The sequence below is a fragment of the Rhinoderma darwinii genome, chromosome 3, assembly GCF_050947455.1.
Source record: "Rhinoderma darwinii isolate aRhiDar2 chromosome 3, aRhiDar2.hap1, whole genome shotgun sequence".
NCBI lineage: Eukaryota > Metazoa > Chordata > Amphibia > Anura > Rhinodermatidae > Rhinoderma > Rhinoderma darwinii.
In genome coordinates, this window is record NC_134689.1 from 375,756,377 (window position 1) to 375,782,664 (window position 26,288).

Here is a 26,288-nt window from a genome sequence, read left to right on the forward strand (position 1 = left end):
ATATTTCTCCCACACCAACCTGATCTCCTTTCCGTGCAATAATAGTCTCTGCCTTTACATGATGAAGAGACACCTTATTTTCCAATAAAGAAGGATCCTGCAAAACAGGACATCAGGGGTAATAGTGAGTAATATATGGAAAAGAAAAAATAGAATGATGTGAACTAATCTCACCTCAAGGTCCATCAATCTGGCCAACTGTCTCTGTCCATTTTCTAATAGTCGCTTTGTCTTCTCGTCGGACTCCCAGTCAGGATTCTCCTACAAAATCCATAGACTGTAGTAAATATAAAGACTTTGTTTGTGGAATCCCCAGAAATACCATCAATGCAGGCGAAAGAGTCAATCACACTTGTTGCAAAGGAGAGGATGGGTTTACTGACGTAAATCCACAGGGGTCAAAGACAGAGGTGTAGCTTGAAGCTCTAGTGAAGTCGTTGTCCACCGATCCGGTAGCTAGAGAAGCACACACCATTGTATATGATGACACCATGCTGGAGTAGACCTTAAAGAGGCTCTGTCACCAGATTTTGCAACCCCTATCTGCTATTGCAGCAGATAGGCGCTGCAATGTAGATTACAGTAACGTTTTTATTTTTAAAAAACGAGCATTTTTGGCCAAGTTATGACCATTTTCGTATTTATGCAAATGAGGCTTGCAAAAGTACAACTGGGCGTGTTGAAAAGTAAAAGTACAACTGGGCGTGTATTATGTGTGTTACATCGGGGCGTGTTTACTACTTTTACTAGCTCGGCGTTCTGACGAGAAGTATCATCCACTTCTCTTCAGAACGCCCAGCTTCTGGCAGTGCAGATCTGTGACGTCACTCACAGGTCCTGCATCGTGTCGGCACCAGAGGCTACAGTTGATTCTGCAGCAGCATCAGCATTTGTAGGTAAGTAGCTACATCGACTTACCTGCAAACGCCGATGCTGCTGCAGAATCATCTGTAGCTTCTGGTGCCGATGTGTCCTCGCTCGTCTGACACGATGCAGGACCTGTGAGTGACGTCACAGCGTGATCTCTTGAGAACACGGCTGTGTCTGCACTGCCAGAAGCTGGGCGTTGTGAAGAGAAGTGGATGATACTTCTCATCAGAACGCCCAGCTAGTAAAAGTAGTAAACACGCCCCGATGTACGCACATAATACACGCCCAGTTGTACTTTTACTTTTCAACACGCCCAGTTGTACTTTTGCGAGCCTCATTTGCATAAATACGAAAATGGTCATAACTTGGCCAAAAATGCTCGTTTTTTAAAAATAAAAACGTTACTGTAATCTACATTGCAGCGCCTATCTGCTGCAATAGCAGATAGGGGTTGCAAAATCTGGTGACAGAGCCTCTTTAATAACCCACCCACTATAGTTTTTCCCAGTTCCTTTACCACATCAGGTGTAGGTGAAGGCATCTGCAGCATATGACTCTGTTCCAGCTCACAGTCCAGAGACCGCCAAAAGCCTGTACAAGAGATCAGCCTTGCATTAGAAAAATGGGAGGTGAATCCTACAAAACTCAACTATCAATGGTAAAAACAAGATGTTACTGCAAGAGAAGAAAAATAACTATTGTGCCTACAAATTATAGGAAAGACCATAAAAAATTAGTGGACTTAAATATTTTTTACTGTCCCCTATTGAAGAGATCGAGAAAATCCTTTTCCTCCAGGAGCTTTTTTCGGTCTCTTCTGGTCAGCTAGTATGACAACTGTATGAAGAATATGCCTTTGCCAATTGTGGGTGAAATCTGATGAACCTTGAAAGCTTCAGAGGTTGGGTTATGGCAACACCACTTGTATCTTCACTAATACAAAAGTTACTAAATGTTGCGTCTGATGATAATTTTAAATGGTCAATATTACCTATTTATAACAGGATAAATAAATAATACAGTGAAACTGTTAGGGATCTGCCAGGTACTACGTCTAGATATACTCCTGGGATTAATCAATCCACACCTGAGGCCAGACCTCTTAGACTGACAACGGCTCCCACCAACCAGGGTGGCAGGCTCAGGAGTGGGAGAGCCTATCGCGTCCTGTTCAGTCGGAGTTAGCTCCGCCCCCTGTCCTTTATTTCCTGCCGTGTTCTCTTCCTCAGTGCTTGTAATTCTTCTGGATTCCTGGCCCCACTGCTGCTTGCTCCAGCCTGCTTCTGCCGTGCTTCTGCCTTGCTGCAGTTCCGCTTAACCTGCTTCGCTTTGCCCCTGGCTTGCTTCCTTCTCCGTGCTCACGTTGGTATACTCCACTTCATCCTGGTCCTGACTACTCATTCACCGCTCCGTTTCCTCGCGGCGTTCCGTGGGCTACTGCCCCTTCCCTTGCGTGTTCCCTGTTTGTTCTCCCGTGCACTTAGACAGCGCAGGGACCGCCGCCCAGTTGTACCCCGTCGCCTAGGGCGGGTCGTTGCAAGTAGGCAGGGACAGGGCGGTGGGTAGATTAGGGCTCACTTTCCCTTCACCTCCTTCCTGCCATTACATAATTACAAGCCCATACCTAGTCTACCATTTCTCCTACGCTGACGCTATCATGGACCCCCTTGAGACCCTGACCCAGCAGATGCAGGGCCTCTCCCTACAGGTCCAGGCCCTGGCCCAGAGGGTCAACCAGGGTGACGCTGCCTTGGTAGTACCCCTCACCTCACCTCACCTCTAGAACCCGACCTCAAGTTACCTGACCGGTTCTCAGGGGACCGTAAGACGTTTCTCTCCTTCCGGGAGAGTTGCAGACTGTATTTCCGCCTAAAACCCCACTCCTCAGGTTCCGAGAACCAGTGGGTGGGTATCATCATATCCCGACTCCAGGAAGGGCCCCAAGAGTGGGCCTTCTCCTTGGCTCCTGACGCCCCTGAACTTTCCTCTGTTGATCGTTTTTTCTCTGCCCTCGGACTCATTTACGACGAGACTGACAGGACTGCTTTGGCCGAGAGTCAGCTGGTGACCTTACGTCAGGGTAGGAGACCGGTTGAGGAATACTGTTCTGATTTTAGAAAGTGGTGCATAGCTTCTCGGTGGAACGACCCGGCCCTAAGGTGCCAGTTTAGGTTAGGATTATCTGACGCCCTGAAGGATCTGCTGGTTAGCTACCCCTCTTCTGACTCCCTTGACCAGGTTATGGCCCTAGCAGTACGACTTGACCGACGTCTCAGGGAACGTCAGCTTGAACGTTTCAATGTGCTCCCCTCTGACTTTTCTGCGATCCCCCCCGAGGTCCCGTCTCCTCGCCCCTCCACGGAGGACTCGGAGGTACCTATGCAACTCGGGGCCTCCATGTCCCCTCGACAATGTAGGGAGTTTCGCAGAATGAATGGTCTCTGCTTCTACTGTGGGGACGACAAGCATCTATTGAACACCTGTCCCAGGCGCAAGAATAAAAAGCCGGAAAACTTCCGCGCCTAAGTGATCATCGGGGAGGTCACTTGGGCGCACAGGTATTTCCCGTTAATGTGAAACGCAATAAAATTTTGCTTCCCTTTCAGGTCTCGTTTGCTGGCCGGTCTGCCACGGGCAGTGCTTTCGTGGATTCTGGCTCATCTGCTAATATCATGTCTGTGGAATTTGCTATGTCTCTAAAAATGCCTTTTATTGATTTACCTTATCCTATCCCTGTAGTAGGTATAGACTCCACTCCCCTTGCTAATGGTTATTTTACTCAGCATACTCCTGTTTTTGAACTCCTGGTTGGCTCCATGCATTTGGAGCAGTTCTCTGTACTGGTGATGAAGGGATTAGTGTCTGATCTGGTATTAGGTCTTCCCTGGTTGCAGTTGCATAATCCCACGTTTGATTGGAATACTGGGGATCTCACCAAATGGGGTAGTGAATGTCTGATGTCATGTCTTTCTGTTAACTCTATTTCTCCCCGGGAGGAGGTAAACACGCTTCCTGAGTTTGTTCAGGACTTCGCCGATGTGTTTTCTAAGGAGGCCTCCGAGGTGTTGCCCCCCCCATAGAGATTACGATTGCACCATCGATTTGGTGCCTGGTGCCAAGCTTCCTAAGGGTAGGATATTTAATCTTTCATGTCCTGAACGTGAAGCTATGAGGGTGTATATCCAAGAATGCCTGGCCAAGGGTTTCATTCGCCCCTCGACTTCTCCTGTAGGTGCCGGCTTCTTCTTCGTGGGGAAGAAGGATGGTGGTCTTAGGCCGTGCATTGATTATCGTAACCTGAATAAGGTCACCGTAAGGAACCTGTACCCTCTTCCTTTGATTCCGGATCTTTTTAATCAGGTTCAGGGAGCCCAATGGTTTTCTAAGTTCGATCTACGGGGGGCATATAACCTTATCCACATCAAAGAGGGGGATGAGTGGAAAACTGCGTTCAACACACCCGAGGGTCATTTCGAATACCTGGTCATGCCCTTTGGGTTGTGTAATGCCCCTGCTGTCTTCCAGAATTTTATTAATGAAATCCTGAGATATTACCTGGGTAATTTTCTTGTTGTGTACCTTGATGACATACTAGTGTTTTCCAAGGACTGGTCCTCCCACGTGGAGCATGTCAGGAAGGTGCTCCAGGTCCTTCGGGAGAATAATCTGTTTGCTAAGACTGAAAAATGTGTCTTTGGGGTACAGGTGATACCATTTTTGGGTCAAATCCTCACTCCTCATGAATTCCGCATGGACCCTGCCAAGGTTCAGGCTGTGGCGGAATGGGTCCAACCTGCCTCCCTTAAGGCGTTACAGTGTTTTTTAGGGTTCGCCAACTATTACAGGAGATTTATTGCCAACTTCTCGGTCGTCGCTAAGCCTCTTACGGACCTTACTCGCAAGGGTGCTGATGTCCTCCATTGGCCCCCTGAGGCCGTCCAGGCCTTTGAGACCCTCAAGAAGTGCTTTATCTCGGCCCCCGTGCTGATTCAGCCCAACCAAGAGGAGCCATTTATTGTGGAGGTTGACGCATCCGAGGTGGGAGTGGGGGCCGTCTTGTCCCAGGGTACCAGCTCCCTCACCCATCTCCGCCCCTGTGCTTACTTCTCTAGGAAGTTTTCGCCCACGGAGAGTAACTATGATATTGGCAACCGCGAACTTCTAGCCATTAAATGGGCTTTTGAAGAGTGGCGGCACTTCCTGGAGGGGGCCAGACACCAGGTAACGGTCCGTACTGATCACAAGAATCTGGTTTTCCTAGAATCGGCCCGGAGGCTTAATCCTAGACAAGCTCGGTGGGCACTATTCTTTACCAGATTTAATTTCTTGGTTACCTATAGGGCTGGGTCCAAGAATATTAAGGCTGATGCTCTGTCACGTAGTTTCATAGCCAATCCTCCTGCCGAGAAGGATCCTGCTTGTATTTTACCCCCTGGTATAATCGTTTCTGCCACGGATTCTGATTTAGCTTCTGATATCGCGGCTGATCAGGGTTCAGCTCCCGGGAATGTCCCTGGGGACAAACTGTTTGTTCCCCTGCAATACCGGCTAAGGGTACTGAGGGAAAACCATGACTCCGCTCTATCTGGTCATCCTGGCATCTTGGGCACCAAACACCTCATTACCAGAAACTATTGGTGGCCTGGGTTGCCTAAAGACGTTAGGGCTTACGTCGCCGCTTGTGAGGTTTGCGCTAGGTCCAAAACCCCTAGGTCCCGACCTGCGGGCCTACTACGTTCCTTGCCCATTCCCCAGAGACCTTGGACCCATATCTCCATGGATTTTATCACCGATTTGCCCCCATCTCAGGGCAAGTCGGTGGTGTGGGTGGTAGTAGACCGCTTCAGCAAGATGTGCCACTTTGTGCCCCTTAAGAAGCTACCTAACGCCAAGACGTTCGCTTCTTTGTTTGTGAAACACATCCTGCGTCTCCATGGGGCCCCAGTCAATATCGTTTCTGACAGAGGGGTACAATTTGTTTCCTTATTTTGGAGAGCTTTTTGTAAAAAGTTGGAGATTGATCTGTCCTTCTCCTCCGCCTTCCATCCCGAAACTAATGGCCAAACGGAAAGGACTAACCAATCCCTGGAACAATATTTAAGGTGTTTCATCTCTGACTGTCAATTCGATTGGGTCTCATTCCTTCCCCTTGCTGAATTTTCCCTGAATAACCGGGTCAGTAACTCGTCAGGGGTCTCCCCGTTTTTCTGTAATTTCAGGTTTAACCCAAGGTTCTCCTCCGTTTCCCCTGGTACCGTGTTTCCCCGAAAGTAAGACAGTGTCTTACTTTCTTTTTATCCCCAAAAGCCCCACTATGTCTTACTTTCGGGGTATGTCTTATATTAGAAAAAAATTGTCGAATTTTTTGCACTTTACTTTATTATTTTTTTATTACTATGGTCTGTCCCTCAAAGGTCAAAAAAGACCTTTGGGGAACTTTATATATATTTTTTTCTTTCTTTTACACCATCTTTTCCCCTGTAACTGGAGCTGCACAGCAGCCCCAGTTACAGGGGAAATCAGCCCTCTCATAGTGACGATTGTCACTAATAGGGCTGTGCTGGGTCTTGTTAGACACAGCAGCAGCCTGCCACTAACGGGACCCGGCGATCATGTGACCTGTCACATGATCATCGGGAGGAATAGAGACAGCGCCGCTGCTGCTGTCTCTATTCCTATACACAGCGTTCATTGAACGCTGTGTAAAAACACATCGGAGAAGACAGAAGCAGCTAAAGCTGCTTCTATCTTCTCCTCCGGGTCCCCGGCAGTCACTGACAGCCGGAGACCCGACATTCAGCTGCCCGATCGCGCGGGCAGCAAGTTAAAACCCGAGCCGTAAAAAGTCTATGGCTCGGGTTTTAAGGAGGAGGCGGCATTGACAAGTGCTGGGGGTGACGTATGGAGAGGGGGGCGGCGCGGAAGTGGGCAGGAGGCGGCAATACCCCGTGTTTCCCCGAAAGTAAGACATATGTCTTACTTTCGGGGTACGGCTTATATTAGCCGACCCCCCTGAAACCCCCGATACGTCTTACAATCGGGGGTGTCTTACTATCGGGGAAACACGGTAGTTCCAATAATCCTGAGGTAGAGGATGTTCATCGGGAACTGTGCACTGTCTGGGCCCAGGTTCAGAAGAACCTAGAGGCGTCCCAGAGCGCACAAAAGATTCAGGCTGATAGTAGACGTTCTGCTAACCCCCGGTTTGTCGTCGGGGATTTGGTCTGGTTGTCATCCAGGAACTTGCGCCTTAAGGTCCCGTCCAGGAAGTTTGCTCCCCGATTTATTGGACCTTATAAGATCATTGAAGTCCTCAACCCTGTATCCTTCCGTCTGGAGCTGCCCCCATCCTTTCGTATACATGACGTCTTCCATGCCTCCCTCCTTAAACGCTACTCCCCGTCCTGGTCCCCCTCGCGGAAACCTCCTGTTCCCGTTCTCACCCCTGAGGGGGTGGAATTCGAGGTGGCCAAGATTATGGACAGTAGGATGGTCCAGGGCTCCCTCCAGTACCTGGTCCATTGGAGAGGATACGGGCCGGAGGAGAGGACTTGGGTACCTGCTCGTGATGTTCACGCTGGGGTATTGATCAGGAGGTTCCACCTTCTCTTCCCTACTAAACCGGGTCCTCTTAGTAAGGGTCCGGTGGCCCCTCATAAAAGGGGGAGTACTGTTAGGGATCTGCCAGGTACTACGTCTAGGTATACTCCTGGGATTAATCAATCCACACCTGAGGCCAGACCTCTTAGACTGACAACGGCTCCCACCAACCAGGGTGGCAGGCTCAGGAGTGAGAGAGCCTATCGCGGCCTGGTCAGTCGGAGTTAGCTCCGCCCCCTGTCCTTTATTACCTGCCGTGTTCTCTTCCTCAGTGCTTGTAATTCTTCTGGATTCCTGGCCCCACTGCTGCTTGCTCTAGCCTGCTTCTGCCGTGCTTCTGCCTTGCTGCAGTTCCGCTTAACCTGCTTCGCTTTGCCCCTGGCTTGCTTCCTTCTCCGTGCTCACTTTCGTATACTCCACTTCATCCTGGTCCTGACCACTCATTCACCGCTCCGTTTCCTCGCGGCGTTCTGTGGGCTACTGCCCCTTCCCTTGCGTGTTCCCTGTTTGTTCTCCCGTGCACTTAGACAGCGCAGGGACCGCCGCCCAGTTGTACCCCGTCGCCTAGGGCGGGTCGTTGCAAGTAGGCAGGGACAGGGCGGTGGGTAGATTAGGGCTCACTTTCCCTTCACCTCCTTCCTGCCATTACAGAAACCCCTTTAAGAAGACAATTACCGAAAATGTTGGCCCTCTCAATGAAGAGGATCAATGGGAATCGAAAATTCTGGTAGAGATTATGCATGGTCTTCCCAAAGAGGTGGACTTTTGGAAAGATTTCACTGTTAAAATAATGCTGAGCAGTCAATAGTCACATACTAACTGTACAGTTCCCACCTGGTCTTCCTGAAGAAGTAGATTTATAACTTCCCAATGGTGGAGGTCTTATGCGAGATGGAGATGCCAAAGAGACATTTTCCTGATCTCCTGAAAAAAAAAAAAGTCATTTTATATATGAAAATATAAAGAAAAGAAAATATTTTATGAAGTAGATACCTGGCCCCACATTTTTGCATATTTTGTAAGATTAGAAGTAATCCGCCAAACCAGAGACACCCATCTGTAGAGAGAACTGTTGCGGGGCTGTTTCTCCTCATCAGTACAGAGTAAGGATCTGGTTGGCTTTGTAACAGTTCTTGGAAGGTACTGATTCTCCTTGCAGAGATCCAGATGTTAGGGAGTCTTAAAGGCAATGCTCCTTGGGAAAACTTATGAAAAATATCTCTCCTCCAGAAGGAAGAGAACTCTCTTGTGCTGCCTATAGATGACTACCCTGTAAAATTATTACTCAGATGGGTGTTTCTAGTTTAGTTGATAACTTAAAATAATGTGTCAGGGCTCTATAGGAGGGTCAGATAGACTTATAGGTTAGTCACCTTTAGGTGGCACTAGAGACAGTTTTCCTCTAGGAGAAGAGATCATTTGCATTATTTTTCCCAGGGAGCATTGCCTTATAGGGTAACTAAACTTTTAACAAACTTCTGACGTGTTATAATGACATGTCAGAAGTTTTCATTGGTGTGCATCCGAGCACTGAGACCCCCACCGATCAATAAAACGAACTGGCAGAAAGCTTGGGTGAGCGCTGTGCCACTTAATTTCTGATGGGCTTCTCTTGGTGAAAATGGTGTACGGACTTATAGACTGTCTATTGAGCCCATACACCTCTTCTTCCGCTTTCCAAGAAAAGCCCATCGGAAACTAAGCGGCACAGCGCTCACCTCAACGCTTCTGCCGCTTTGCTTTAGCGATTGGTGGGGGTCTCAGTGTTCGGCCACCAATCAAAACTTAAACTTTTGACATTTCACTATAACTCCTCAGAAGATTTTTTTAACAGTTTAGTTACCCTTTAAAGAGAACCTACCAGCTGGATCTCTTGGAAGATTGGACTCAACAAATATTATCAATAATTGTACAATTTTCAGCCAATATTAGGTGCAAGAGGAAATAATTCTCCAATATGTTGGTTTCCATGATAATCAGTGGATAGTCCAGATCTAAAAGATATCTTGACCAATCACAACATATGAAGCCCATAATTATTACCATAATGTGAAGATATTTTCCTCCAATCTCAATGTGTAACCCTAATCTTACCTTCAACATGCGTCATACTTCTAGCAAGACGAGGCCGTGCCGCTCGAGCACCACTGCCCGATTCAGAATGCAGGTCCTGTACAGAGAAAGAAGAGGACTGATAAAAAATGCAGTAATATACGGTATCGGCACCAGGCTTGTAGGAATGTATAGAGAAAGACAACTTTGTAGAATTCAAATGTCAATAACCAACGATAAGGTAAATCCCCAGTAGTTTTCGGCAAAAAGCTGAGGTAACTCCAATTAAACCTCCAAACGATATCCACACAGTAGTAGTAATGCACGGCTCACACACAACTATTTCCACTTCTTTATATATATATATATATATATATATATATATATATATATATATATATATATATACACATACACAGTATATATATATATATATATATATATATATATATATACAGTGAAGGAAATAAGTATTTGATCCCTTGCTGATTTTGTATGTTTGCCCACTGTCAGAGTCATGAACAGTCTAGAATTTTTAGGCTAGGTTAATTTTACCAGTGAGAGATAGATTATATATTTTAAAAAAAAGAAAATCACATAGTCAAAATTATATATATTTATTTGCATTGTGCACAGAGAAATAAGTATTTGATCCCCTACCAACCATTAAGAGTTCAGCCTCCTCCAGACCAGTTACACGCTCCAAATCAACTTGGTGCCTGCATTAAAGACAGCTGTCTTAAATGGTCACCTGTATAAAAGACTCCCGTCCACAGACTCAATTAATCAGTCTGACTCTAACCTCTACAACATGGGCAAGACCAAAGAGCTTTCTAAGGATGTCAGGGACAAGATCATAGATCTGCACAAGGCTGGAATGGGCTACAAAACCATAAGTAAGACGCTGGGTGAGAAGGAGACAACTGTTGGTGCAATAGTAAGAAAATGGAAGACATACAAAATGACTGTCAATCGACATCGATCTGGGGCTCCATGCAAAATCTCACCTCGTGGGGTATCCTTGATCCTGAGGAAGGTGAGAGCTCAGCCGAAAACTACACGGGGGGAACTTGTTAATGATCTCAAGGCAGCTGGGACCACAGTCACAAAGAAAACCCTTGGTAACACATTACGCCGTAATGGATTAAAATCCTGCAGTGCCCGCAAGGTCCTCCTGCTCAAGAAGGCACATGTACAGGCCCGTCTGAAGTTTGCAAATGAACATCTGGATGATTCTGACAGTGATTGGGAGAAGGTGCTGTGGTCAGATGAGACTAAAATTGAGCTCTTTGGCATTAACTCAACTCGCCATTTTTGGAGGAAGAGAAATGCTGCCTATGACCCAAAGAACTTCGTCCCCACTGTCAAGCATGGAGGTGGAAACATTATGTTTTGGCTGTGTTTCTCTGCTAAGGGCACAGGACTACCTCACCGTATCAATGGGAGAATCGATGGAGCCATGTACCGTCAAATCCTGAGTGACAACCTCCTTCCCTCCACCAGGACATTAAAAATGGCTCGTGGCTGGGTCTTCCAGCACGACAATGACCCGAAACATACAGCCAAGGCAACAAAGGAGTGGCTCAAAAAGAAGCACATTAAGGTCATGGAGTGGCCTAGCCAGTCTCCAGAACTTAATCCCATCGAAAATTTATGGAGGGAGCTGAAGATCCGAGTTGCCAAGCGACAGCCTCGAAATCTTAATGATTTACAGATGATCTGCAAAGAGGAGTGGGCCAAAATTCCATCTAACATGTGTGGAAACCTCATCATCAACTACAAAAAACGTCTGACTGCTGTGCTTGCCAACAAGGGTTTTGCCACCAAGTATTAAGTCTTGTTTGCCAATGGGCTCAAATACTTATTTCTCTGTGTACAATGCAAATAAATATATATAATTTTGACAATGTGATTTTCTTTTCTTTTTTTTTATACAATCTATCTCTCACTGGTAAAATTAACCTAGCCTAAAAATTCTAGACTGTTCATGTCTTTGACAGTGGGCAAACTTACAAAATCAGCAAGGGATCAAATACTTCTTTCCTTCACTGTATATATATATATATATATATATATAAATAATAAGTGCAAGTATTACAATACATATGCAATGATACTCAAATCCATCAGTATATATCACTTTTTGGTTATTCAGCATGGTATTTTAGCAATAGTCCATATGGTGGTTTACCAATAATCCAGTAGCGTCTAGTAGCGTGGAATGAGTATATGGACACCGATGTAACAATATTAGACTTAGAGAGTTTAGTACAATTGTCCCACTTTTCTGTGACTTTAGTAATAACCAATTGCTGAAACCAGTCTAGTAACGTTTACTTGACCTCTCGGTCAAATTGACTATGCATATGAAGACTTGCCGTATTTCATTAAATATAATCCTTTTTCAATTTATTAGAATCCAAAAAATGGATCCTCAAATTTAGATTTCTAGAAAACGTATAAAAATCGATAGCCATGTTAAAGAGAACCTTTCACCTGCCCATACATGTGCAGCCGAGTGCAGCATGTAATAGGCAGGCCTGCACAAACCCTGTCTCACTAAAAAAAATAATTATTTAGATATCGGTGCCGTTATATGTGACGCCCGATATGTAAATAACCCCCTGGACTGTCAATGATGTAATTGGCAACTTATCGCTGAGACACTGTCCAATCAGCTACGGTCAGTGTCACAGCAAGAGCTGGAGAGAGGAGAGCGCGCACGCGCTCTCACTCTTCAGCTCTCGGCATACAAGGACAAGACTGTGTGTCTTGTCGTCCTTGTATGCCTTGTTTACAGAGAGCTGAAGAGTGAGAGCACTGCTGCACAGTGGCGGAGATGTGCCCATGCGTGCGGGCACGCGCTCTCACTCTTCAGCTCTCGTCATAGGTGAAGAGTGAGAGCACTGCTGCACAGCGTGGTCGGAACTGTGTGCATGCGTGTGGGTGCGCGCTCCCAACTCTTCAGCTCTCGACATAGCTGAAGAGTGAGAGCACGTGCACGCATGTGGCACAGCTCCAACGCGCTGTGCAGCAGTGCTCTCACTCTTCAGCTCTTTGTATACAAGGCATACAAGGATGACAAAACACACAGTCTTGTCATCCTTGTATGCCGAGAGCTGAAGAGTGAGATCGTCCGCACTCTCTCCTCTCTCCAGCTCTTGCTGTGACACTGTCCGTAGCGGATTGGACAGTGTCACAGCGATGTTACATGCCCCCTTGCCAATTACATGCCCCATTGACAGTTCAGGGGGTTATTTACATATAGGGCACCAAATATAACGGCACCGATATCTAAATAACGGAAGAGGTTTGGATGTTTTTTTTATAGTGAGACAAGGTTTGTGCAGCCCTGCCCATTACATGCTGCACTCAGTGAAAGGTTCTCTTTAAACTTTTGTAGGCTGTGTGCGGGAAAAAAAACAAGTTCTTTATCAATAATAGCTGGCTGATTATTTGAAAGAGTTTTAGAAGAAATATTAAGACTCAACTCAACTCATGTATTTTCGGATTCTTGTTTTTGACTTTCAGGCCGTTTGGAGAAACGATGGTTGCCTATCGTATGCGAACTCAAGTGGTGAGAATTTCGAGGCATCAGATGACGAGCAACTTCAAGTCAATTTACTACAACGGGGATTTTACTGGATCAATTCCCTTAATTGATTCACCCCAGAGTAGTTAAATGAAGCTTGTAATTTATGCATATTTTTGGAATAAGTTTTCATATTAGATGGGTAATTTTTGAACCCATTACCTTTTGAGCGGTAAAGGTTTCCAGATACAATGTGTTATGTACTTCTATAATAGATTTTATTCAATAGGTTATAGAGGGTCAGATGATTTTGGCTCTTTCACTTGCAATTGGGATACAGTGCGCATGCTTGAAAAAGGGGGAGGTACCCCAAAACATCGCATAGGTGTGCTATGTGAAAGAAATTAACTAATTCCACCATTTTGTCTTGTATTCTATACTTCCATTTTAACTTCAATATAAGAATGATACTTCGAGAGAATGTATTTCTGTTTTTGCTGTAGTAAAATACCATGCTGTATGACCAAAAAGTGTTATATACTACTAGCTTTGAGTATTATTGCATATGTATCGTAATATTTGCACTTATTATATATAAAAAAGTGGAGCATTGATATACTTGTGTGTGTCCGTGCATTACTACTATGTAGACCAGTGGCGGATCATCATAAAGGCGGTTCAGGCGGCCGCCCAGGGCCCAAGGCTCCCATGGCCGCCCGGCCCATAACATTTATGGGCCGGTGGCATGGGCCCCCTCATGCCCGGTGGCGTCGCTAGCACTGGAGGGGGCCCCGGTGCTAGCGATAGCCACATTCACTTGTATCTGCATCCTCAGGACGCAGATACAAATGAATACTACAGGCCACGTTAGGCCTGAAGCCTATAAGGTGCTGGGAAGACTCCCTGCGCAGGCTGGCACGATGACGTCACTGCATCACGCTGGTCTGCGCAGCTGCTCTATGTAGCACTCCGCGGGAATGAAGCAAGGTAAGTACAATATTTTTTTTTGGGGAGGGCTATGTGGCAATATGTGTGTGTGGCACTATCCAAAGGGAGGTGTGTGTGGCACTCTCCACAGGGGGAGCTGTGTGGTGCTATCTATAGGTAGGGCTTTGTGTGATGCTGTCTATAGGGGTGTGTGTGATGCTATCTACAGGGGCTGTGTGTGGCGCTATCTACAGGGGCTGTGTGTGGCGCTATCTACAGGGGCTGTGTGTGGCGCTATCTACAGGGGCTGTGTGTGGCGCTATCTACAGGGGGTGTGTGGCGCTCTATCTACAGGGGGTGTGTGGCGCTATCTATGGGGGGGTGTGGCGCTATCTATGGGGGGGTGTGGCGCTATCTATGGGGGGTGTTTGTGTTGCTATGTTCCAGGGCTGTGTGTGGAGTTATCTACAGGGGGCTGCGTGTGGCGCTATCTACAGGGGTCTGTGTGTATGTGGTGCTTTACTTTACAATGTTTGACACAATTTTATTCAGGGGCGCAGTCTATGGTGCTATTATATTTAGGGGCACAATGTGTGGCACCATGATAATTATATATTTGTTTATAGATGTCGAAATGTTGAAAATGTGAGGAGCTGAGGACATCTGAGTGGCAAATTCTGCAGAAATAGGTAATGGCCGGGAGAAGTCGTCATGAAGTCTGGACCGGATGGAGAAGAAAGGAGGAAAAAAAATACTAGGATCTGAGAAGTTGTCACCTGTGAGTCACTGGATTTATAGAGAATCCGTCACCTCTCCTGACTTGTTTATTATAGGAAATCCTTGTATTTCCCAAAAAGTCTTTGTGCAGTCCAGGACTAATAGACAAATGGGTGTTACCATTCCCCTTGTCAGGAGGATGTGTCCCTGCACAGTGTGTAGGGACACAGCCCTTTGACAAGGTGAATCGTAACACCCATTTGTTGATGCTTGCACAAAAAGGTAGGGCAACGGTGGATAAGGGGACGCAAGTTTGGGTAACAGCCCAGGACCTATGGTCTACTTAATCTGCCACTGTCCACAACCACAGAAATCTGTTCTCCAAGTCATATTAATGAAAGATGATGGTTCTCACATGCTGGAATAGCTCAATAGTCAGTCCGAGATAATGATGTAGAGCAAGGAACGTGACTCTTTGCAGGCGAAGGGCAATGATCTGTAGAGAAAGAAAGGGACAATTGGTTATAAGGAAACAAGTCATTATTAAGTTGTATGCTGTAGACCGTCATGTTGACCAAAAACACCAAAGATGTTGTGGGCATTCTATAATTTTTCATTATGGGTATGGATGTTGTTAACATAAAATCAAGGAATACAGAGAACTTTCACTGGGATGTGTTTCCATCCTTAACTCACTATGACCGTCATGATATGACACCATTTGTGACCATCTGCAGCCAAATACTCTCAACATGTAAAAAGCGAAGACTTTTCCTTTGTTGAAACCAAACATGTAGTTGATACGCAGTATTCAGCATTCTAACATCTGCCTTTTGTATGGTAAAAACATATTTTAAAAAATATATATATATATTTATTGGACTTTTCTGATTTCTATGGGACACCAAAAAAAGATACTGGGAGCACCAATGCTAAACAGGTTGATCATCTTTTAAGTATATGATGTCTTCATATGGTTCTCAAAAGGGCCATTCTAGATTTTCTGCTGCCTGGGGCAAAAATTTAAATGGTGCCCCCCAGATTTTGATTGACATCCCCCTGGCTGTTCTACATCACTACCAGCCTCTTCAAACTCCTGTATATGCGCCGTTGCCTTAAACTCCCCTGGCATGCGCGGTGCAGCGATGAAGCCGGGCAGAGTACACATCGCTGCACGGTGCGTGCCCAAGTAGTGCAAAGCAATGGCCATGCGACAAAGTTGTATCAGCCAGGGGGATGTCAATAAAATATGGAAAGGTGGGTTTGGATTCTGGACTATGTGACCCTTCAGGATAGCGGCACCGCCCCATGACCCTTTAATGAGTAATTTGCATATAGTGTGTGCCATTTCAAAAGTTTATTTTATAGATTTTGCTGCATCTGAAAAAAACATACATTTGGAAATATTGTCAGGTCATGTATTATCGCATGGTGGCGGTTCAAGGGGTTAAAACTACCAGACAGGTTCCCATTAAATATTCAATGAATTGAAAACAACTCCATTTGCCCTGCAATATAATTACAGCATCAGAACCAAGCCCTGACATATACGGATTCAGAACCGAGCTCAGTACATATATACAGCACCAGAACAAAGCTCAGTATATATATATATATATATATATATATATATATATACACACACACACATATATATATATATATATATGTACACACACATACATACAACACCAGAACCAAGATCACTACATATATACAGTACCAGTGTAATGATAGGGGTGGGGAAACGGACAAGTGAGCCCTAATCTACCCGCCACTCTGTCCCTGCCTACTTGCAACGACCCGCCCTAGGCGACGGGGTACAACTGGGCGGCGGTCCCTACGCTCAGTAAGTGCACGAGACAAACATGCAAGGGAATATAAAGCAAAGGGAAAGGGGCAGTTGCCCACGGCAACACTGTGAGCAACAGAGTGGTGAACGAGCCAAGTCAAACCAGGAGAGCACGAGGTACCAAACGCAGAGCAGAAGACTAGTCAGAAAGCCAGGGTCAGTATGGAGCAGGATTAAATAGTTAGGAGCTGTAGCTGGGCCAGGAAACCACACGGAAAGAATCACAAGCAAGGAGGAACAGGAAAGGCAGGTATAAATAGACAGAGGGCGGGAGCTAGCGGAGTCTGGCCAGGCTGCGATAGGCTCTCCCACTCCTAAGCCTGCCAGCCTGAGTGGTGGAAGCTGGAGTCAGTCTCAGAGAGATAGACTCAGGTGAAGACTGATTACCGATGGAAGTTAACCCCGAAGCTGTGCCTGGCAGATCCTTTACAGTACCCCCCCTTTTATGAGGGGCCACCGGACCCTTTCTAAGTGGACCTGGTTTACTGGGGAAACGAAGGTGGAACTTCCTGACCAATACCCCAGCGTGAACATCCCGGGCGGGTACCCAAGTCCTCTCCTCAGGCCCGTATCCTCTCCAATGGACCAGGTACTGGAGGGAGCCTTGGACCATCTTGCTGTCCACAATCTTGGCCACCTCGAATTCCACCCCCTCAGGGGTGAGAATGGGAACAGGAGGTTTCCTCGAGGGAGCCAAGGACGGGGAGGAGCGTTTAAGGAGGAAGGCATGAAACACGTCGTGTATACGAAAAGATGGGGGTAACTCCAGCCGGAAGGAGACAGGATTGAGGACTTCAATGACCTTATACGGCCCAATAAACCGGGGAGCAAACTTCTTGGACGGGACCTTAAGACGCAAGTTCCTAGACGATAACCACACCAGATCCCCGACCATAAACAAGGGGTTAGCAGAACGTTTTCTATCAGCCTGAGTTTTTTGTACACTCTGGGACGCCTCTAGGTTCTTCTGAACCTGGGCCCAGACTGTGCACAGTTCCCGATGAACGACCTCTACCTCGGGATTGTTGGAACTACCAGGTGAAACGGAGGAGAACCGTGGATTAAACCAAAAATTACAGAAAAAGGGGGAGACCCCTGACGAGTTACTGACCCGGTTATTAAGGGAAAATTCGGCGAGGGGAATGAATGAGACCCAATCATATTGACAGTCAGAGATAAAACACCTTAAATATTGTTCTAGAGATTGATTAGTCCTCTCAGTTTGGCCATTGGTTTCAGGATGGAAAGCAGAGGAGAAGGACAGATAAATCTCCAACTTCTTACAGAAGGCTCTCCAAAACAAAGAAACAAACTGCATCCCTCTGTCCGAAACAATATTGACAGGGACCCCATGGAGACGCAGGATGTGTTTGACAAACAAGGTAGCTAACGTCTTGGCGTTGGGTAGTTTCTTGAGGGCCACAAAGTGGCACATCTTACTGAAGCGGTCCACCACCACCCACACCACCGACTTGCCTTGGGATGGAGGAAAATCGGTGATAAAATCCATGGAGATATGTGTCCAAGGTCTCTGGGGAATGGGCAACGAACGTAGTAAGCCCGCTGGTCGGGACCTGGGAGTCTTGGACCTAGCACAAACCTCACAAGCGGCAACGTAGGCCTCATTGTTTCTAGGCAACCCAGGCCACCAATAGTTTCTGGCAATGAGGTGTTTGGTACCCAGGATGCCTGGATGACCAGATAGGGAAAATCATGACTCCGCACTAAGTACCCTTAGCCGGTATTGCAGGGGAACAAACAGCTTGTCCTCAGGAAGGTTCCCGGGAGCTGAACGTTGATCAGCTGCAATTTCAGAGACTAAATCAGAATCAATAGAAGAAATTATTATACCGGGAGGCAAAATACAAGCAGGATCTTCCTCCGAAGGAGGGCTGGCCATGAAGCTATGCGACAGTGCATCGGCCTTAATATTTTTAGACCCAGCCCTATAGGTAACCAAAAAGTTGAATCTGGTAAAAAAATAGCGCCCATAGAGCTTGTCTCGGGTTTAGCCTCCGGGCAGATTCTAGGAAAACCAGATTCTTGTGGTCGGTAAGGACCGTTACCTGGTGCCTAGCCCCCTCCAGGAAGTGGCGCCACTCTTCAAATGCCCATTTAATGGCTAAGAGTTCGCGGTTGCCAATATCATAGTTACTCTCAGTGGGCGAAAACTTCCTGGAGAAGTAGGCACAGGGGCGGAGATGGGTGAGGGACCTGGTACCCTGGGACAAGACAGCCCCCACTCCCACCTCGGATGCGTCAACTTCCACGATAAATGGCTCCATTTGGTTGGGCTGAACCAGCACCGGGGCCGAGATAAAGCACTTCTTAAGGACCTCAAAAGCCTGGACAGCCTCTGGAGACCAGTGGAGGAGATCAGCACCTTTGCGAGTGAGGTCCGTAAGAGGCTTAGCGATGACCGAAAAGTTAGCAATGAATCTCCTGTAATAATTAGCGAACCCCAAAAAACACTGTAACGCCTTCAGGGAGGCAGGTTGGACCCATTCCGCCACAGCCTGAACCTTGGCGGGGTCCATGCAGAATTCATGAGGAGTGAGGATTTGACCCAAAAATGGTATCTCCTGTACCCCAAACACACATTTTTCGGTTTTTGCAAACAGTTTGTTTTCCCGAAGGACCTGGAGCACCTTCCTGACATGCTCAATGTGGGAGGGCCAGTCCTTGGAAAACACCAGTATGTCATCAAGGTACACTACAAGAAATATCCCCAGGTAATCTCTCAAAATCTCATTTATGAAATTCTGGAAGACCGCCAGCGCATTACACAACCCAATAGGCATGACGAGGTATTCGAAATGACCTTCGGGCGTGTTAAACGCAGTCTTCCACTCATCCTCCTCTTTGATGCGGATAAGGTTATACGCCCCCCGTAGATCAAACTTAGAGAACCATTGGGCCCCCTGAACCTGATTAAAGAGATCAGGAATCAAAGGAAGGGGATACTGGTTCCTTACAGTGACCTTATTCAGGTTACGGTAGTCAATGCATGGCCTAAGACCACCATCCTTCTTCCCTACGAAGAAGAAGCCAGCACCTACCGGAGAAGTAGAGGGGCGAATGTAACCCTTGGCCAGGCATTCCTGGATATACTCTCTCATGGCTTCACGTTCGGGACAAGAAAGATTAAATATCCTACCCTTAGGAAGCTTAGCTCCTGGTACCAATTCGATAGCGCAATCGTATTCTCTATGAGCAGGTAACACTTCGGAGGCCTCCTTAGAGAAAACATCAGCGAAGTCCCGAACAAACTCAGGTAGCGTGTTCACCTCCTCAGGGGGAGAAATAGAATTAACAGAAAAACATGACGTCAAACATTCATTACCCCATTTGGTAAGCTCCCCAGTATTCCAGTCAAACATGGGATTATGCAACTGCAACCAGGGCAGGCCCAAAACCAAATCGGACGATAATCTCTGCATCAACAGTACAGAGCACTGCTCCAAATGCATGGAGCCAACAAGGAGTTCAAAAACAGGGGTATGCTGTGTAAAATAACCATTAGCAAGAGGAGTGGAGTCGATACCCACTACCGGGACAGGTTTAGGCAAATCAATCAAAGGCATAGCAAGAGACATAGCAAATTCCACAGACATGATATTAGCAGAGGACCCTGAATCCACGAAGGCACTGCCGGTAGCAGACCCACCACCAAAAGAGACCTGAAAGGGAAGCAAGATCTTATTACGTTTCATATTTACCGGAAATACCTGTGCGCCCAAGTGACCTCCCCGATGATCACTTAGGCGCGGAAGTTCTCCGGCTGCATTCTTACGCTTAGGACAGTTGTTCACTTGATGCTTGTCATCCCCACAGTAGAAGCAGAGACCATTCTTCCTGCGGAAATCTCTACGTTGTTGGGGGGACACGAAGGCCCCGAGTTGCATAGGTACCTCTGAGTCTTCCGGGGAAGAACGAAGCAACGGAACCTCGGGAGGCATCATGGGGGAGTCGGAGGAGAAAACACAAACGTTCGCGTTGTCGTTGCCTGAGACGTCGGTCAAGTCGTACCGCTAAAGCCATAACCTGGTCTAGGGAGTCAGAAGAGGGATAGCTCACTAGCAGGTCTTTCAGGGCATTTGACAGACCCAACCTTAACTGGCACCTTAAGGCAGGGTCATTCCACCGAGAAGCTACGCACCACTTCCTAAAGTCAGAACAATACTCCTCAACAGGTCTCTTACCCTGACGTAAGGTCACCAGCTGACTCTCGGCAAAGGCAGTCTTGTCAGTCTCGTCATAAATGAGTCAGAGAGCAGAAAAGAAAAGATCAACGGAGGAAAGTTCAGGGGCGTCAGGATCCAAGGAGAAGGCCCATTCTTGGGGCCAGTCCTGGAGCCGGGACATAATTATACCCACTCGCTGGCTCTCAGAACCTGAGGAGTGGGGCTTTAAGCGAAAGTAAAGCCTGCAACTCTCCCGAAAGGAGAGAAAAGCCCTCCGGTCCCCTGAGAACCGGTCGGGCAACTTGAGGTGGGGTTCAGGAGTTGAGGTGAGGGGAACTACCAAGGTAGCATCAGGTTGGTTGACCTTCTGAGCCAGGGCCTGGACCTGTAGGGAGAGACCCTGCATTTGCTGAGCCAGGGTCTCAAGGGGGTCCATAGTAGTGTCAGGGACCAGGGTAGACTAGGTATATGGGCTTGTGATTATGTAATGATAGGGGTGGGGAAACGGACAAGTGAGCCCTAATCTACCCACCACTCTGTCCCTGCCTACTTGCAAAGACCCGCCCTAGGCGACGGGGTACAACTGGGCGGCGGTCCCTACGCTCAGTAAGTGCACGAGACAAACATACAAGGGAATATAAAGCAAAGGGAAAGGGGCAGTTGCCCACGGCAACACCGTGAGCAACAGAGTGGTGAACGAGCCAAGTCAAACCAGGAGAGCACGAGGTACCAAACGCAGAGCAGAAGAGTAGTCAGAAAGCCAGGGTCAGTATGGAGCAGGATCAAATATTTAGGAGCTGTAGCTGGGCCAGGAAACCACACGGAAAGAATCACAAGCAAGGAGGAACAGGAAAGGCAGGTATAAATAGACAGAGGGCGGGAGCTAGCTGAGTCTGGCCAGGCTGCGATAGGCTCTCCCACTCCTAAGCCTGCCAGCCTGAGTGGTGGAAGCTGGAGTCAGTCTCAGAGAGATAGACTCAGGTGAAGACTAATTACCTATGGAAGTTAACCCCGAAGCTGTGCCTGGCAGATCCTTTACAACCAGAACCAACCTCAGTACATATATACAGTACCAGAACAAAGCTAAGTACGTATATACAGCACCAGAAAAAAGCTCATTAGATATATACAATACCAGAACAAAGCTCAGTACATATATACAGCACCAGAACCAAGGTCAGTACATATATACAGCACCAGAACAAAGCTCAGTACATATATACAGCACCAGAACAAAGCTCAGTGTGTGTGTGTGTGTGTGTGTGTGTGTGTGTGTGTGTGTGTGTGTGTGTGTGTATATATATATATATATATATATATATATATATATATATATACATACATACACACACACACACACACACACGCGCACCGGAACAAAGCTCAGTACATATATACAGCTCCCAGCATGGCCCGAAAAATGGTAAGGATATTATGGGAGATGTTTCACAAAAAATAAATCATATCATAATCAGATTCTAGTTCTTTCTCTTTTCTTCTCCATCCGGTCCAGACCTCTATGATGACTTCTCCCGGCCACAACCCATTTCTGCAGTTTTCCGCTCTGATGTCTTCAGCTTCTCACGTTTAAAACATTTCTGCACCTATAAACGAAGATAAAATTCTCATCGCTCCTAAATATAATAGCGCCATACACTGCACCTCTAATTATAATTGCGCCATACACGGTGTCCCTGATTATAATAGTTAAAGAAAGAAGGAAAGGGGCTGGCACTGTTGAACCAGAGATTAATAGTTGAATGGAGGCTCACATTGGCACTATTCACACTAATGGATTACGGCAGTCAATATGCCCATGGGGTGCTCATCGCCTCAAGGGCCTTGACAGAGCATGTCTGCATGCGAAACGGCTGTAGGCTTACTCCGCATCATTTAGACCAAGATCCTGAATAAAATAAATTCATTGCCAAGTCGGACCGGATTATAATAGTAGATTACACTGTGTCCCACACACACACCATGCCCCCTGTAGATAGTGCCCCAATAACCCCCCTGTAGAATAGTGACCCACCATAGGGCCTCTGTAGATAGTGCCCTACATAGAAGCCCTGTAGATAGTGCCCCACACACAACCCCCTGTAGATAGTGCCCACATATGGACTCCAGAGTAGAAAGGCAATAGTGGTAAGAACTCAGCCACCGTGCTGCCCTACATATAGCTCCCCCTATAGATTGTGCTCCACATATAGCCCACCTCTGTGGATAGTGCCTCACATATAGCTCCCCCTGTATATAGTGTCCCACATATAGCCCACCCCTGTAGATAGTGCCCCACATATAGCCCACCCCTGTAGACAGTGCCCCACAGGTACCCCACCCCTGTATATAGTGCTCCACATATAGCCCACCCCTGTAGATAGTGCCTCACATATAGCTCCCCCTGTAGATAGTGATCCATATCCCCACATGTAGATCCCTCCTGTAGATAAAGCCCCCTGTAGATAATGCTACTCACAGTTTTATTACATACTGACATGATCCCGTTCCCGCGCCATCCGTTGGAAATGCAGAACTGCTCTCTTCTGAGCATGTCTGCTGGGGCTGAACCACGCAAGCGCCGCGATGAGGTCATCACGCCGCAAGCGTCGTTGACAGGTGCTGATTGGTGAGGCAAGTCATTTTGCCCTTCCAATTACCTCCATTGTAAGGCGCTGAATGGTCAGGCAAAGAACGTGCCCGTCGATTTAGCGCTAATGCATGTAATTGTATCTGCGTGCTATAGACACAGGTACAATTAGTGCAAGAGGGGGTGGCGGAGGCTTGTTTCAGTGGTGCCGCCGCCGCCTCAGAGACGCAGCAGGCCGCCGCCTGAAGGGAGAAGCTCATCTCGCCTCATGGACGTTGCGGCCCTGTTCCCAAGGGTTAGAAAAAAGTTATTAGATGTTATTTATAATAAATGGAGGTTATAAAACATTTAAAAGGATGTTAAAGTGGTTGTTCAGGATTAGAAAAACATGGCTCAGCTCCATTGAAGCGATCGAGGCTGAGCGGCAATACCACATACAACCTGTGCATACTTCTCAACATTTATATCCCCGTTCGCGGGACATTTGTAAGTGCCACCCCTTATCTACCCAGGAAACCTCCCAGTAAAGCCCATTATTGGATACACTTGCATAAACAACACTCCCTTTAAGGTCAGTTTCCCAAGACAATCCCACGAAAAACAAGACATTTGGAAGGTATGCCCGTAGACAGGTGTGGCACTATTTATAAGAAAGCAGCCACGTTTTTCTAATCCCGACAACCCCTTTAAATATAATTGGGATCACAAAAGGTGAACACATCTAAACCGTGGGCCATAGTTTGAAAAAAAGACTACAATTTCCAGTATGTCCTGACAAAAAGTTAGAGACCACTGCTTTGGTAGGATACACTCTTATACATAACCAGATGTTAAATAGGATGTGGGCAATGCATCTACCAACCTGAACAGTTCGGATGAGGCTTTGAGGATAGACCTTGAAGACAGCACAAAATGCTTCAACGGGAAGACGCAATACTGTGCTCTTCTCTACGGCCTTTGCCGTCACTGTGCGGTAAGGTCTCTGGTGACCCTGCATGACCCAAAAAATGTTGTAAAAAGATACCGATGAATAATATTGCAAAAAGAAAAACAATAGACCTCTGATGCTAAAAAGGTACCGACCATTCACAAAACAGATAATTGTGAGGTATTGTAACATAAATTATCAATTTTATGTAGTTCAAAAATTTACATTTAATGCAGCATCTACAGGACCAAAAAGGAACGGGATTGTTAAATATTTTATCAAATTATCAGACAGATAGAAGAAACATTGCCCTAAAGGTGTTTCCAGAGATGTCTAAAAACTGTTGCATGCACTTAAAAAAGTAACATAGTGATATTGTAATGAAATTCTGCTACGGTACCTGCAGACAGTCTCCGTAATTCCCTGCGACTCCAGTGTGTTTTGAATCTGGAATGATGTCATGCTGTCTATAGTGATGTCACATTATAGGACAGCCACAATCATTGTACAGTGGCGTGGACTTACAGAAGCTGATGGAGTGGGACCGGAGCAGTATATCACAAAGTTTTTTTCGTTTTCCCTTTTAAGTAAATAAAACGATTTGGAATATCTTGGGCAACCACTTTTCATTTTGTGGATTCCACAGGAGTCTTATAGCTGTTATACTGCACAATCATCTCTAGAAGAACAGGAAGGATTGCAGGGCATCCAGAAATATCAACTGGCGTCTCTTGATGTTAATATTATTATTATTTGTGTCAGCCCAAATGCCCCCTTAAACAACATTTTGTTCTTTTGATCTAAATGTGCTCAGGGGTTATACTACGAACCCTTTTACTAACGCAAGGACCAGCATTTACATAAGCTAGATCTACAACTGTATAAATTACGAAATAATATTTTTTAAAAAGAATCTCTGGGGTGAGAAGGTATGAAAAAAAATAGGAACAACATTTTGATCACCCCAGTGATTTTGAAATCACCCAACAGTAATTTATCCTATCTGTAGCTGACCCTTGATAGGAGCAGCAGCGCCACATTACATGATCCAATGCAAGCTGTATTTCCCAGTTATTGTTCAATAGTCTCCCTCCCCCAAATGTAGTGCATCCTTTCGCACATCCATCCCACTGTCCCTAAATATATGCCTATGTGGTACCTTCACTACTTGGCAGCGGAGGAGAATTTCGTCACGCATGCTCACTTTCTCCTCATTTAACAAGCAAAGAAGACGCTGCGGATTACGGAAAATCATCCCCATCAGGAGAGATACCAACGCACGGCTGAGGACTACGTGACCGAGAGCAGCAACAACACCTGCATGTCCACCGTTGAACACATAGGAAGATGGACACAGACTGAGGGGTGAGTTAAAATGCTAGGGCATGTTATTACAAACTTTGATTTACAATATTGTTTCAGAAAAATAAAATTGTAGCATGGTTTAAACTAAAAAATTCACCTGTTCTATTTGATTTGATATAATATTATTCGCAGGATAACCCCTTTAATGTATCTTTATAGTTATGGGAGCTCTGTTTTTCTGATAGAGCTCCAAAACCCCTACCTAGGCATAGAAATGAAATATAACATTCTGGCTGCCTGCAGACACCACTAGGGGGAACTTACTTCAGATTGTTTAATCATAGAACACAATAATACTGTAAGGCCCCATGCACACGACCGTGCCCGCAATCACGGCCCGCGATTGCGGGCACGGCCGGCCGCTGACTGACAGCCGCATTTTCGGGCCGTGCTCCCATACAAAGTATGGGAGCACGGCCCGCAAAATGCGAAAGAACGGACATGTTCCATAATTCCCGGAACATTTCCACGGCACTGACACCCTTCCGTAGTGCTACGGAAAGGTGTCAGTGTTCAATGAAAGTGAATGGCTCCGTTTTTGCGGACCGCAATTGCGGTCCGCAAAAACTGAGGTTTTTTGCTGTCGTGTGCATGGGGCCTAAGACTGTATACAGTGAGCTCCCTCTAGTGGTGGTTGCAGGCAGAATGTAATCAAACTCATATCTATGCAGGGG

General features: G+C 46.4%; 1 protein-coding gene across 1 annotated transcript in view; it reads right to left on the minus strand.

Annotated features, from left to right (window-relative positions):
• Positions 1-26,288, minus strand: part of LOC142750513 (patatin-like phospholipase domain-containing protein 6) — an 84,967-nt gene that overhangs the window by 18,346 nt on the left and 40,333 nt on the right. Inside the window, exons 17-23 of the mRNA XM_075859516.1 lie at positions 24,184-24,312; positions 15,114-15,194; positions 9,565-9,640; positions 8,305-8,394; positions 1,388-1,461; positions 175-261; positions 20-97 (exon numbers count right to left, since the gene is read on the minus strand). Of these exons, the coding sequence (XP_075715631.1) occupies positions 20-97; positions 175-261; positions 1,388-1,461; positions 8,305-8,394; positions 9,565-9,640; positions 15,114-15,194; positions 24,184-24,312 (615 nt within the window). The remainder of the gene's footprint in view (positions 1-19; positions 98-174; positions 262-1,387; positions 1,462-8,304; positions 8,395-9,564; positions 9,641-15,113; positions 15,195-24,183; positions 24,313-26,288) is intronic.